Below are 14,292 nucleotides of genomic sequence, written 5' to 3' on the forward strand. Positions count from 1 at the left end.
TGACTCACACAGGCCTTTTTTCCACACTTTGTTCTCCAATCCTGAATCCCTAACCCAGATCCTCCATAAGTAGAAGACTTTTAAGAACCTATACACCCTTGGTAGAAATGAGGGGACATAATCAATGCTATGGGCTGAGTGTTTGCCACCCAGTTTATGGTATTTGTCATAGCAGCCCAAACTGACTAAGACAGCCAGCCAAAGGTAAGACAATACATGCTAATCTTTTACTTATTCATATAACACAGTGAAGCTTTCTTTTTAAATGAAATGATGCATAATAATTCATACTTATCTAGGACAGAATGATCTACAAAGTAAGTACTTTTACATACATGACTTCATGCACACCCTCATAGTGTGGGTGAGTCTGTTATTGGCTTCTCTACAGTTTATAGATGAGGAAACTGAGCCTTGAGAGGCCCAAGGTCACAGTGGGAAAGAGCTTGGACTTGGAGTTTAGATCCAGGGCTCAAATGCCATTCAACTCCACAGACAGTTTACTTTGGACATCTTTAGACCAGGTTTCCATGTTTGTGGACTTCTTTGTGCCATCACAGATGGTTGCACAAATTAAAGCTGTGAAAAGTTCAACGAAGCTTAATTCCAAACAAAACAAATGATGTTTGGGCTGGTGGGCCCTAGACAAGTTCACAGGAAGCTCATGGGGTGAGTACCTGGTGTTGACCAGAAGATGAGATGTAGGCAAGTGTAGTAAGAGGAAACAGAAGTAGAAAAAAGCCAAAAGATGGTCTCCTGTTAACTCACTCAACCAACCACAAACATTGCCAGGCACCGAGGGAGATGGCAGGAACTGGGTTTGTGCTTTTGAGAGATTTCCACTCCAGTTGAGGCCATTGGCGGTCTGGGGCTGGCCTAAGCTTGGAGACATGCTCTGCTCAGAGATCAGCGAGGTTCCTCTCTTCTGGATTCTGTCTGAGGGAATGTGGAGGTGTAAATGCTGTAGAACCACTGTGGGTTTTTTGTGTTCCAGGCGTGGTTAGAGGTCTGCAGCCCTGTGTCCAGGACACCTCTGTTTGGAGGGAGAGATAGGCCTGCAAGAGTCCAGTTGAGATTGAGCAGTGGTTTCCGTGGGTGGAGGGAGGGGAAGCCCAGGAGGTGGTGACTAGTGGAGGTTGTGGTCAGGCACAGACAGCGTGGCTTGTGGCGTGCAACTCTCTGGCAGCTCCTTTTCAGCAGTCTCATCCGCCACTCCCTCGCTGACTGGGTTATTCTTCTATCTTCCCATTCATACTTCTCTTTGTGCCTCTTCCCTTGGGTTCTTGAGGAGCTAGATTAGGGGAAGACTCCTGGTTAAAGACTGCCCTGGGAGCCAGTCTATTAGAGATGCCAAAATATCACCGGAAGTATAAAGAGTCAGATATGAAACGCTCCCAGGGAGATGGCTGGATGTGCTGAAAGAAATACAAGATAAGCATCTTGGGATAGGTAGGAATGGGATGGCATGGGGAGAGGGTGAAGTGAGCCTCTCAAGGGGCCTCAACCTCCAAACCTGCCTTCTAAGAAGGGTGGGTTCAAAGCCCAAGGTGCTTTGGTTTTGCCAAGTGGGTATGTGAGTCGGAGTCCTTTGCCTTTTTGCTCCCTGGCTCAGCCTGCCCTCTGAATAAAAGTTGAACAAAATGTTAAGAATCAGTGTGAAAGTGTGTTTGAAAGATTAGGCCAACTAGAAACCCATAGGCTTAGCTCTGATTCCACAAACTATCTAATTATCTCTTCCTTATCCTGTTTCTCCCATCAGTGGTGAGTAGTGGCCCCACCTGTAGGCTGGCAGGTCCATGGGAGCCCCTTCCCTTCACTGGTATGCCATCCAGCCCTGTCCAGCAGTTGCTACTGGCCTCATTATTAAAACTAGCCCTGGATCTTCCCTAGACCAATCAAACTCCTCCAGATCTACTCCCCCATTGGCAAATAGATCATTGAAGTTGCATCTGGAACTGAAGGGGAAATGCCTTATAAGCTCTCTCCAGGTTGGCCATAGGGCTATATTGGTATCTACTAAGGGCTATATTGGTATCTACTTTATTCAATAACAAGATATTGAGTGTCTTCTGTGTGCAAATCCCTGCTCAAGGGACGGTAGAAGACTCTGGACTCATTTTTTTAAAAAGTTGGCCAGGTGCGGTGGCTCACGCCTGTAATCCCAGCACTTTGGGAGGCCGAGGCAGGCAGATCACGAGGTCAGGAGATCGAGACCATCCTGACTAACATGGTGAAACCCCATGTCTACTAAAAATACAAAAAATTAGCTGGGCATGGTGGTGGGCGCCTGTAATCCCAGCTACTCGGGAGGCTAAGGCAAGAGAATGGCGTGAACCCAGGAGGCAGAGCTTGCAGTGAGCCAAGATCGTGCCACTGCACTCCAGCCTGGGTGACACAGCGAGACTCTGTCTCAAAACAACAACAACAACAACAACAACAACAAAAAAACCCAAACAAAACAAAACAAAACAAAACAAAACACTTGCAGCCAAATGTACCTAACGGAGGAGGTGCATGTCAGAATCACATGGGAAGCTTTTCCAAATCCCCACGCCAGAGCTGAATCAGGTTCACAGATTGGACCCAGGTCTTTGTGGCATGGCACAGTTTAGAGTGGGACTTTTATTTATGCCCTTGGGTGTGAAGCAATGGGCCAGTGTGAGAGGCAGGCATGTGTACCATGAACTGGAAGGCAAGGCCAAGCATAGCCATCGCCAGAGAGAGAGAGAAGCAATCTCTCTACTATTACACCCTACTCTCTTTCTACTACTCTCTGAGAGTGCTGACTAGGAAAGAATGGTAAATATTTATAGAGAAGCATCCTGGAACAAAGAAGGTAAAGTGTGCCCCAGGGCATGGCTCCCCAAGAAGCATAAATCTGAAGGATAGTATCAGCTGTTGATTCTTTGCTCCCATTGAGCACACAGTGATAGAACACTGGGGTTCAACACCAGGTTCCTGTCCCCAAGCAGCTTGCAGCCTGATGGGGCAGGGAGATAAGACATTGCATGTGTGTAACTGCAACACAAAGTTGTTTTATTTTAGAGGGGACAAGCAGAATCCCATGACAACCCAGAGAGTGTCCTAATTTGCAGATTGGGGAGGGCGTCCTGGAGAAGTTGGCCTGTCAGCTAGAACATGTTCCAGACCCAGGTGACAGCAAGACAAATGCCTAGAGGTAGGGTATTGGGGAGATAGGTGTCTGGAAGAAGGCCAGTGGTGTTTTGGGGCTGGATCCCAAGCTGCTGTGGGGAGGAGGCTTAGAGTGAAATAAGAATGGAAAAGTTGGCTGGCATCGAATTGTGGAGGCCTCGAAAGCCTTGCTAAAGTGTATGGACTTTATTTGTAAGTAATGAGGAGTCACTAAGGGTTTTGAAGCACCTGGCATAAGGGCAGAGGACAGCCTGGTGGGGAAAGAGAGGAGCAGTGTGGAGATGCCAAGGAAGTGCGGCCCTGTTTCAGGGATGAAACCATGGGCATGCAATAGCAAGAATGAGTCAACTCTGAAAGCCACTAGACAGGCATAGTCCTTTGGACCTGGCTGTGGAAGTTGAGAGAAAGAAAATACAGGCCTCCAAGAGGACTTGAGGTTTGGAGTGTGGGTGGGTGGGGGGAAGCTAGCACCATCCACCAAACAGGAGGAGGACACTTTAGGTGCAAAGTGATAAGTCTGAAATCAGCTCACTATCCACCTGGGAAGGATGAGATGTTGGAGGAGTCCACCCTAGATGCCTTCACCAAGGTGGGTGTTCACCAAGGTAGGTGAGCCTTTGGGGTTGGGTTGTTGGTCCCTGGAGGGTAGCAACTGTATCTCATTCATCTTTGTATTATCTTAGTGCAGAAGGCAGCACTGATTATATTCATTCCTTCAATCCAGCACTGATTATATTCATTCCTTCAATCAAATATTTATGAGCTAAATTTTTAAGGGCCAATTCATGGACTAGGACTTGGATCCAGGATACAGAACATTTCTCCAGTCTAGTTGTGGATTTTAGAATCCAGATTTCAACATGACCTTGCTTATCTCAGGGTATGGTGACTTTTGTCTTCCAGACAGCCTCATCCAGCAGTACCTGAGGAATACAGAGCCAGGCGCCTCCAGAGTGAATAAACCAGTTGGGACAACCCTACAGTCAGGCAAGGGAGGCACTGTGTTGTCAGCATCATGCAGTTATCACACACATTGAGCTTTAGGCCTTGTAAAGTCTTCAAGGAAGCACCTTTCCCAGAATCCTTTCGTGTCTTAGAACCTTCTGAACCAAGCATTGATTAGAAACACACGTAAATGAAGGAGCGTGCAAGATGAACTCAGAGTTCAAGAAATGTTTTTCTGGATGGCAGTATAAAATTCCCAGGAAGGAAGCCACTTTCCCGCAGATAAGAGGCTGGCGGGACCCACTGGTGTAATGAATCATCTCCACTGCACGCCTGCAGCGGAGGTGACGTCCCCACCGTGATGTGTTCTGTAGTGCTCCTTCCAGGCCCACTTCTCCATGACCCCGATTCCAGTCCCCTGTCCACCTGCTCCTGCAGCGCCACAGGCCCCTCAGTAGAAGGAGGCACCCTCATAGGCGAAGGCACCATGGGAGTGGGGGATTGGGGCTGGGCTGGGCGCCTGCAGCCGGCAGAACCAGAACTGCCGGAGGACATGTTTCAGGTGTGTGCGGAACTTGACCCCCACGAAGACATAGAGCACCGGGTTAAAGCAGCAGTGGGAGAAGGCAAGGTTGCGGCAGATGAGCAGGGCGTATTCCAGCTGATGTTTGGCCTCGCAGCTCCGGATGATCTGGGTGTGAAACAGTGTCTGCAGAAACAGGGTGAAGTTATAGGGACCCCAGCTGAGGAAGTAGGCCACCACGATGGCGAAGATGAGCTTGACTGTGCGGTGGCGCCGCTTGGAGCGTGAGCGGAACAGGGTCCTGAGGATCTCCACGTAGCAGAACAGGATAATCCCCAGCGAGAGCAGGAAGAAGAGGTTGTGCTGGTAGACAGAGGTGAGGTACCACGTGAGTTCGGAATAATCACAGCCTGAAGAAAGCACCTTGTGGAAGACGGCGTCGAGGATGGAGGACAGGATGCTGGCTACCCACACAGCCGTGGTCACCAGCACCCGGCAGCGGAGGGTGGGGACGCGCAGGGTGGAGAGGGGGCTCACTACCGACAGGTAGCGGTGGATGGTCATGATGGTCAGGAAGAAGATGCTGCTATAGAGGCTGATGGAGAAGATCATATTGAGGAGCTTGCAGAGGAAGTCTCCCAGCACCCAGCCCCAGTGGTATGGGGAGATCCACACAGGCAACAAGCAGGCGAACACCAGGTCTGAGAGGCACAGGTTGAGGATGAAGATGTTGGTGAGGGACTCCAGGCTCTCATACTTCACCAGGACCCACAGCACCAGGCTGTTGCCCACTAGGCTGAGGAGAAACACTAGGCAGTACAGGATGGTGGTGGCAAGGGTAGCAAAGGCCCAGGCCTGGTTCTCACACAGCTGGCTCTGAAGGTCATAGTAAAAAAAGGTGGTGGTCTCTGGGTTGCCTGAGGACTCCATCTGGACCAGACGGCAGGGACGTTTAGAGCATCTGAAATGATAGAGACATGGAGTTTAAAGCCATGTGGTGGCTGGGTACAGTGGCTAACACCTGCAATCCCATCACTTTGGAAAGGCCAAAGGGAGAGGATTGCTTGAGCCCAAGAGTTTGAGACCATCCCAGGCAATATAGTGACACCTCTGTCTCTACAAAAAATTTAAAAATTACCCGGTTATGGTGGCACATGCCTATAGTCCCAGCTACTCAGGAAACTGGGGGGTGGGGAAAGATTGCTTGAGCCCAGGAGGGCGAGACTGCAGAGAGCTGTGATCACGCCACTGCACTCCAACCTAGGTGACAGAGAAAAACCGTTTCAAACACAAACAAACAAAAAAACCCAAAAAAGATGCCAGACTCTTAGTTAATTCTCTTCTGGATCAGAGAAAAGACCTGGAATGGGAAGGGGATTCTCTACAGAATGTGTTTTCCCCACAAAAGATAGCTTTGCAGGACCATTTCAAAATATGTCTATTTGTCATGTTGGTATCTTATTGCTACAAAGAGTCTATTTTATCAGGCTTAAGGACTGCTTTAATGTTAATGCTGGTCAGCTGTGCTGAATTACAAAAAGAGGAGAGTATAATGAGGCATGTCTGACCACCTATTCCCATCATGGCCTGAACTAGTGTTTCTTTAGAATGCCCTTCCTTGGCTGAGGAGTCCATTCCGTTAGTTGTGGGGCTTAGAATTATATTTTTTATTTATACAACTTAAATGCCTGTTAAGACAAACACCAAACAACCAATCAACACTTTTCAGAAAAATGAAACAAAATCCAGAGTCTACACAACATAACAATGTTTAGGACACAATCCAGAATTACTCAGCATATAAAGAAATAGGAAAACATGACCCACACTCAAAAGAAAAGACAACCAAGCAGTTGCCTGTGAGAGGAGCCACATGTTGGAATTTGTAAATATGTATCAAAATGTAACCATTATACCTGTTCTCAAGGAAATAAAGAAAACTATATTCATAATGAATGGAGAGATAGAAAATCTCAGCAGAGAAAGAAAAGTTATATAAAAGACCCAAAAGGAATTAGAAATCAACACCAAGATATCAAGAAAAGCTTCAATAATTTGGAAATAATTTTAAAAAAACCCCAGCGCTTGTGACGTCATGGCGCCGTGCGTGGCCGCGGCTTCGGCGCAGGGGGCGGGCCCGCGGCGCGGGGGCCTGAGGAGGAAGTGGTGAGATTGTTGCTCCCTCTGCGCCCACTGCTGGTTCTAGGGGCGCAGAGAGGCCGCAGTCTCTGCGGCTGCGTCGCGCTGGCCTACAGTGCCCTCCATGTTCCCTGGCGCCACCGCTGCGCTTCCTAAGGCCGCTGCTGTCGATGGAAGTAATGGAAGGACCCCTTAACCTGGCTCATCAACAGAGCAGACGAGCAGACCGTTTATTAGCTGCAGGCAAATACGAAGAGGCTATTTCTTGTCACAAAAAGGCTGCGGCATATCTTTCTGAAGCCATGAAGCTGACACAGTCTGAGCAGGCTCATCTTTCACTGGAACTGCAAAAGGATAGCCACATGAAACAGCTCCTCCTCATCCAAGAGAGATGGAAAAGGGCCCAGCGTGAGGAAAGATTGAAAGCCTAGCAGAACACAGACAAGGATGTGGCTACCCATATTCAGGCATCTCACAAACCCTCTGCCGAGGATGCGGAGGGCCAGAGCCCCATTTCTCAGTACAGTACTTCCTCAGAGAAACGCTTGCCTGAAATTCAGCGGATCTTTGGCAAGGATCCAGACACACTGCTATATTTACTTCAGCAAAAGAGTGAGCCAGCAGCGCTATGTATTGGAAGCAAAGCCCCAGAAGATGATAAATCAAATATAGAGGAGCAGGCAACCAAAATTGCAGATTTGAAGAGGCATGTGGAATTCCTTGTAGCTGAGAATGAAAGATTAAGGAAAGAAAATAACTAAAGGCTGAAAAGGCCAGACTTCTGAAAAGGTCCAGTAGAAAAGGAGCTGGATGTAGGTGCTAATTTTGTAGAAATGTCAGTGTTACGGAGCTTGCCATCACATTCAGAAACTGCTACAGCCTCCTCAACCTGGCAGAAGTTTGCAGCAAATGCCGGGAAAGCCAAAGACATTCCAATCCCCAATTTTCCTCCCTTGGATTTTACATCTCCAGAACTTCCCCTTATGGAACTTCCTGAGAATATTCTGCAAGGATTTATTAATAATTAAAATGGAAGGCCACAGAAGAGGGGAGAAGAGTTAATACAGTAATAGTTAATGCAGCAGAAAAAAAAAAAGGGAAAACCACATAGAAGGGGCATCCTGGTCCCGGAAATGCTTAATCTTCTGGTGAACTATGGGAGAAGAGGCATTGCTAGGACTTGGGAAACAGTCACTGTGAAATGTGTTGCATATCTCATTCACTGACTTGAGCTAATGATTCCAATTTGACAGACACTAAACTCATGGAGGTTCAGTTTCTCTTGATACAAATCAAATGGCTACCTGGAATAATTTTTTTTCAAGCAACAATTATTTTTCTTGTCTTCAGGGTTAAAATCTGTAAAATATGTTATGTGTAATCTATAATGCCATTAATGATAATGCAAAACCTAAATAATATGGTGGCCTGAGGGGCTGCCTTGTATTTGAAACATGCTTTCTATCATGTATTGACTGTATGCATTTTGTTAATGCCCATTTTGTTTGTTTAAGGTGTGTATCTTACCTTATTTGTTGTAAGATATACATCTTAATTGTTATGCTTTTTTAAGCAAATTACCAGTTTACATAATTAATCAGGGTGCATTTTAAGTTCTAACTTTGTTTATTGTATAATGCATCATTTGAAAATACCAAGGAGGAAATATCCTTTGTTTTTGATGATGCATGAGTGGAAGTAATGCTAGCTGGCAGTATTTGATTGTAAGGAATCAATAAAGTAATTGTGTTTTATTGAAAAAAACCCAACTGACTTCTAAAGAATCTGAGTCAAAGAAGAAATCAAAAGGCAAAGTATAAAATATTTTGAACTGATAATAACGAAAATACCACATATCAAAACTCATGAAATGCAACTAACGCAGTACTTGGAGAGAAATTTATAGCTTTAAATGCTCGTATTAGAAAGAATAAACGTCTACAATCTAAGACTTAAATCAGTGACATAAGCTAGAATTAGAAGAGCTAATTAAACTCAAAGTAAGTAGAAGGAAGGTATTAATAAAAATAAATAAAATAGAAAATGAACAAGATCAAAATTGGTTGTTTGACAACATTTTAATACATTGATAAAATCAGCAAGGAGCAGTGGCTCATGCCTATAATTCCAGCGCTTTGAAAGGCTGAGGCAGGAGAATCCCTGCCTCAGGCTGCAGTGAGCTATAATGGTACCACTGCATTCCAGTCTGGGTGTCAGAGGAAGACCCTGTCTCAGAAGAAAGAGAGAGAGAGAAAGAGACCAAAAAATTGATGAAGCCTTATCTAGATTGATTGAGAACAAAGAGGAAATATGTTATAGATCTTACAGACTTTACAAGAATAACAAATAAATATTATGATCAATTGTATGTTAAAAAATCCAACAACTTAAATGAAATAGATGAATTTCTTTTAAAATCCAACATATCAAAACTGACATGGGATGATATGGCAAATGTGAATAACCCTACATTTGTTATAGAAATATAATTAACTATAAATCCTTACCACAAAGAAAACGTTAGAACTAGAGGATTTTTCTAGTGATTTTTTTTAAACCTTTGGGGAAGAAATAACACCAGTTTTACACAAACTATCAGAAATAAAGGATGGAATATTTTCTAACTCCTTTTATGAGGCCAGAATAACCCTGATACCAAAATTAGACCAACAAATTACCATAAGAGAAAACTACAGAACAATATTCCTCAAGAACATAGAAAAATTCTTAACAAAATATTGGCAGATCAAATCCAGCAATATTTTAAAAGAATAATATAACATGACCAAGTTGAGTTTATCCCAGTGAGATTGTTTTAATACATGAAAATCGATTTAAGTCACTATATCAATAGAATAAAGACAAAAACTATATGATCTTTTCTGATAAATGTAGAAAAGCATTTGACAAAGCTCAACACACTTTGATGATATAAACTCTCAGCAAATTAGAAATAAAAGGGATATTGTACATCTATAAAAATCATTCATTTTTTTGCTGGTTATTAATTCATTTACTCCAAAATTTCAGAGGCAGTCATGTTCTGGGCCTGGAAGGCTTTGGGGAGAAAAAGGAAGATGATGTCAAATCTCAAACCTCTCCAAGTTACATTCAGTGGCCTGGCTCCCTTTTGCTGGTTGTCTCTCCTCTTCCCCATCTCTATGGCCCACCTCAACTCTAAGGGAGTGAATATAGCTTTCTGGAGTACAATATACATTAGATTGAGAAAGACAGCTCTAAATTATACAACCACCAGTAATAACAAGGCCTTACGTAAAGATATGTAGCCAAATAAACCTCTCTACTTCTTTCAGCATAAGAAAAATATTATTTATATGTTAGGTCTACTCAAAGTATGGTTCCCAGATCCATTTTCTTTTCTTTTCTTTTTTTTTTGAGATGGAGTCTTGCTCTGTCCCCCAGGCTGGGGTGCAGTGGTGCACTCTTGGCACTGCGAGCTCTGTCTCCTGGTTTCATGCCATTCTCCTGCCTCAGCCTCCCCAGGAGCTAGGACTACAGGTGCCCACCACTATACTTGGCTAATTTTTTGTATTTTTAGTAGAGACCGGGTTTCACCGTGTTAGCCAGGGTGGTCTCAATCTCCTGACCTCATGATTCACGTGCCTCTGCCTCCCAAAGTGCTGGGATTACAGGTGTGAGCCACTGCGCCCAGCCAATTTTTCTTTGATTTTTTTTTTTTTTTTTGGACACAGGGTGTTGCCCTGTCACCCATGCTGGAATGCAGTGGTGTGATCACATCTCAACCTCCTGAGCTCAAGTGATCCTCTCACCTTAGCCTCCTGAGTAGCTGGTAGTATAGACGTGTGCTACCAAACCTAGCTAATTTTGGGGGCGTATTTTTTGCAGAGATAGGGTCTCACCATGTTAGGTGAGGAACTCCTGGACTCAAGAAATCTGCCAGGCTAATCTGGAACTCCTGGACTTAAGCAATCTGCCCACCTTGGCCTCCCAAAATGCTAGAATTACAGGCATGAGCCACTGCACCCAGCCCAGATCAGCTTTTCTGAAGAGATTCTTGGGAAATCCCCACACCAAAGGAATCAGAGTCTCCAGAGGTAGCTCAGGAATCAGCATATTTACTAGCCCTCCAGGTGGTTCTGATGTGCAGCAAAGCTTAAGAACTCCTAATACAGGCTATTACAATTAAAGGAAAATGTATGTTTAAAATGTTTGTAAAGGAACTCACCTGAATCTATACCTCCTTACATGCGTCTTGAAGCAGAAATGGTGCTTCTCTGTTTCATATTTCACTTAAGAAACTGAAACACCTGTCCTGCCCAGAAGGCTAGAGGAGGAGGATGGGAGCAGTCTCAGAGGGAGCCAAGATGCCAGAGAGAGAGACAGATAGTAAGAAAAGAGCAAGGCAGAAGCCAGTCAGGCAGGCAGTTAGGGTGGATCCTTGGTGGAACTTCTTCAAACCAAGAACAGCCTGAAAATCAAGGTGCAAGCCCCAGATAAAGAAAAGAGCCTGCATGTTTGAATAGAAACCCCTACTCTGTGAATCCAGATGAACAAATCCCACTCCTTTTTTGAACACATATCTCCGTCCTTGGCGCGCCTTTGTCTCATTTCACACGCTTCCTCCCGACTGGTCCTTACCTTTTACCTATTTTACATATACGTATCTTTCTGTGATTAGCTGCTGGCCAAATTTTCATTTGCATAAAGTGTAATGTCACATCAGCCCCTGATTGGTCCTGGGCCAAGGTCTCAGGCCAAGCCTTCACTTCAGCCCCCAATTGGTTCTTTACACTATTGTACCTCTTCCTGAGTAGTGCTTTTTCCAAGCCTACCCATAAACCAATCAGCATGTATTTCCTTATTCTAAGCCTGTAAAAACCTGTGACTCAGCCTTATAGCTATCAATCCTCTTTTGGGTCCCCTCTCTTTGCTGAGAGCTTTTCTGTGGCTTAATAAATCCAACTCTGCCTTATTCACTCTTCAGTATCTGTGTGCCTTATTTTTCTTAGTCTTGGGACAAGAACCTGGAGCTCACCAGTCGGGGGAGTAAAAGAGCTGTAACACTCCCTCCCACTCACCACACAACAGGAGTGAAAAAGCCACAACAGTAGGAAACAGTTTTTCCACATCCTTAATGAGTAAAGATTTTGAGCATCTTTTTATATGTGTATTGGTCATTTGTGTATCTCTTTGTAGAAGTGTCTATTCAGAACATTTGCCTTTTAAAAATTTGAGTTATTAGTCTTTTTATTAAACTTTAAGAGTTATTTCTACATTCTGGATACTGGAACTTTATCAGAGATATGATTTAAAAATAATTTATCTCATTCTGTGGGTTCCTTTTTAATTCTTCATGGTGCCCTTTGACGCACAAATGCTTTAAATTTTCTTTTTTCTTTTCTTTTCTTTTCTTTCTTTCTTTCTTTCTTTCTTTCTTTCTTTCTTTCTTTCTTTCTTTCTTTCTTTCTTTCTTTCTTTTCTTTCTTTCTTTCTCTCTCTCTCTCTCTCTCTCTCTCTCTCTCTCTCTCTCTCTCTCTCTTTCTTTCTTTCTTTCTTCCTTTCCTTTTTTTTTTTTTTTGAGGCAGGCTCTCACTCTGTCACCCAGGCCTGAATTCAGCGGCATGATCAGCTAGCTCACTATTGCCTTGAACTCTGGAGCTCAAGAGGTACTCTCGCCTCAGTCTCTCAGGCAGCTAAGACTAGGCACACAGCACCACATTTAGCTAATTATTTTAATGTTTTTGTAGAGATAGGGTCTCACTATATTGCCCAGACTAATCTTGAACTCCTGGCCTCAAGTGATCCTCCTGCCTTGGCCTCCCAAAGCTCTGAGATTACAGACATGAGCCACCATGCCTGACCTGTTTTTAACTTTCATGAAATGTAATTTATAAATTATTTCTTTTGTTGCTTGTGATTTTGCTGTTGTAGTTAAGAAATCCTTGCCTAGTCAGGTTACAGGGATCTATAGCTATGACTTAGCTATAACTTTCAGTTATATTCCACTGGTCTTTGCATCTATCCTTATGTCAGTACCATAGCGTCTTGATTACCTTTGTAGTAAGTTTTGAAATCACAAATCCTCCAACTTTTTTCTGTCTTCTATTCAAGATTGGAGACATATAGATCAATGAAATACAATGGGGAAAGCCATATATCTATGGTCAATTGATTTTTTTTTTGTTTGTTTTGAGACAGGTTCTCACTCTGTTGCCCAGTCTGAAGTGTAGTGGTGCGATCATGGCTCACTGCAGCCTCCATCACCCAGGCTTAAGTGATTCTCCTACTTCAGCCTCCCAAGTAGCTGGGACTACAAGTGCACACCAACATGCCTGGCTAATTTTTGTAGAGACAGAGTTTCACCATATTTCCCAGGCTGGTCTTCAACTCCTGGGCTCAAGTGATCTGCTTGCCTCAGCCTCCCAAAGTGCTGGGACTGTCAACTGATTTTTGACAAGGATCAAAAATCAAGACCATTTACAAGGCCATTCAGTGTTAAAAGAATATTATTCTCAACAAATGGTGCCAGGAAAACTAGATAGTCATATACAAGAAAAAGTTGTACTCTTACCTCACATCGTATACAAAAATTAACTCAAAATAGATTAAAGAGTCAAATGCAAGGACTAAAAAACCTGTAACACTTTTGTATGTCAAAGGACACTATCAAGAAATTTAAAAATAATTTTGATGGAAATTGCATTGAATTTATAGATCAATTTGGGGAGTGTTGCCACTTTAACAATATTGAGTCTTCTAATCCGGGAACACTGAAAGTCTTTCCATTTTCATAGGTCTTCTTTAGTTTTTTTTCCACATTATTTTGTGGTTTTCAGTGAGTAGATTTTGTGCACTCTTGGTTAAATTTATTCCTAAGTATTTTTATGCTATTGTAAATGGAATTGTTTTCTTAATTTCATTTTCAGATTGTTCATTGCTACAATACAACTGATTTTTATATATCGATCTTGTACCCTGAGCTTATTTATTAGCTTTAATAGTTTTTTGGTTTTTTTTGGTGTCTTCTTTCAGTTTTCTATGTACTATAAAGTCATGACATCTGCATATAGAAATAGTTTCACTTCTTCCTTTCCAATCTGGGTACTTTTCCCCCCTACCGTGTTTAGTTGTCCTGGCTGGAACTGCCAGTGCAATGTCAAATAGGAGAGGACAATGGACATCATTGTCTTGTTTCTGATCTTAGGAGAAAAGCTTCTAGTCTTTCACTACAAGTATGATGTTAATTGTGGGTTTTTAATACATGCCTTTTATCAGATTAAGGAAATTCCCCTCTGTTTCTAATTTGTTGAGTGTTTTTATCATGAAATGGTATTGGGTTTTGTTAAATGCTTATTCTGCATCTCTTGAGTTTATTGTATGGAAATACCACAGATTTTTTTTATTCCTTCACCTATTGAAGGACATCTTGGTTAATCCTATTTCTTGGAAATTATGAAAAATATTTTATACACGATACACTAAGTATAAAAAAGTATTTTATACACTATATGTATTTGAATGCAGGTTTTTGTTTACACATGGTTTTGAGC

The 14,292-nt window shown here is 43.2% G+C and overlaps 1 protein-coding gene and 1 pseudogene across 1 annotated transcript; one reads left to right on the forward strand and one right to left on the reverse strand.

The window, feature by feature from the left end:
- Positions 1 to 2,295: 2,295 nt before the first annotated feature.
- LOC105480348 (X-C motif chemokine receptor 1) lies at positions 2,296 to 11,596 on the reverse strand. Its single transcript, XM_011739032.2, has 2 exons — positions 10,968 to 11,596; positions 2,296 to 5,582 (listed from the first exon to the last, which is right to left on the reverse strand). The coding sequence occupies exon 2, from the start codon at positions 5,549 to 5,551 to the stop codon at positions 4,550 to 4,552; it is 1,002 nt and encodes a 333-aa protein (XP_011737334.1). The 5' UTR covers positions 5,552 to 5,582; positions 10,968 to 11,596; the 3' UTR covers positions 2,296 to 4,549.
- On the forward strand, positions 6,771 to 8,464 carry LOC105480347 (nuclear receptor-binding factor 2 pseudogene; annotated as a pseudogene).
- Positions 11,597 to 14,292: the final 2,696 nt, after the last annotated feature.

This window comes from Macaca nemestrina, chromosome 2 (genome assembly GCF_043159975.1).
Source record: "Macaca nemestrina isolate mMacNem1 chromosome 2, mMacNem.hap1, whole genome shotgun sequence".
Lineage (NCBI taxonomy): Eukaryota > Metazoa > Chordata > Mammalia > Primates > Cercopithecidae > Macaca > Macaca nemestrina.

Coding starts and splice junctions, on each gene's coding strand:
- LOC105480348 (XM_011739032.2), bottom strand. CDS start 5,551: ATGGAGTCCTCAGGCAACCCAGAGACCACCACCTTTTTTTACTATGAC.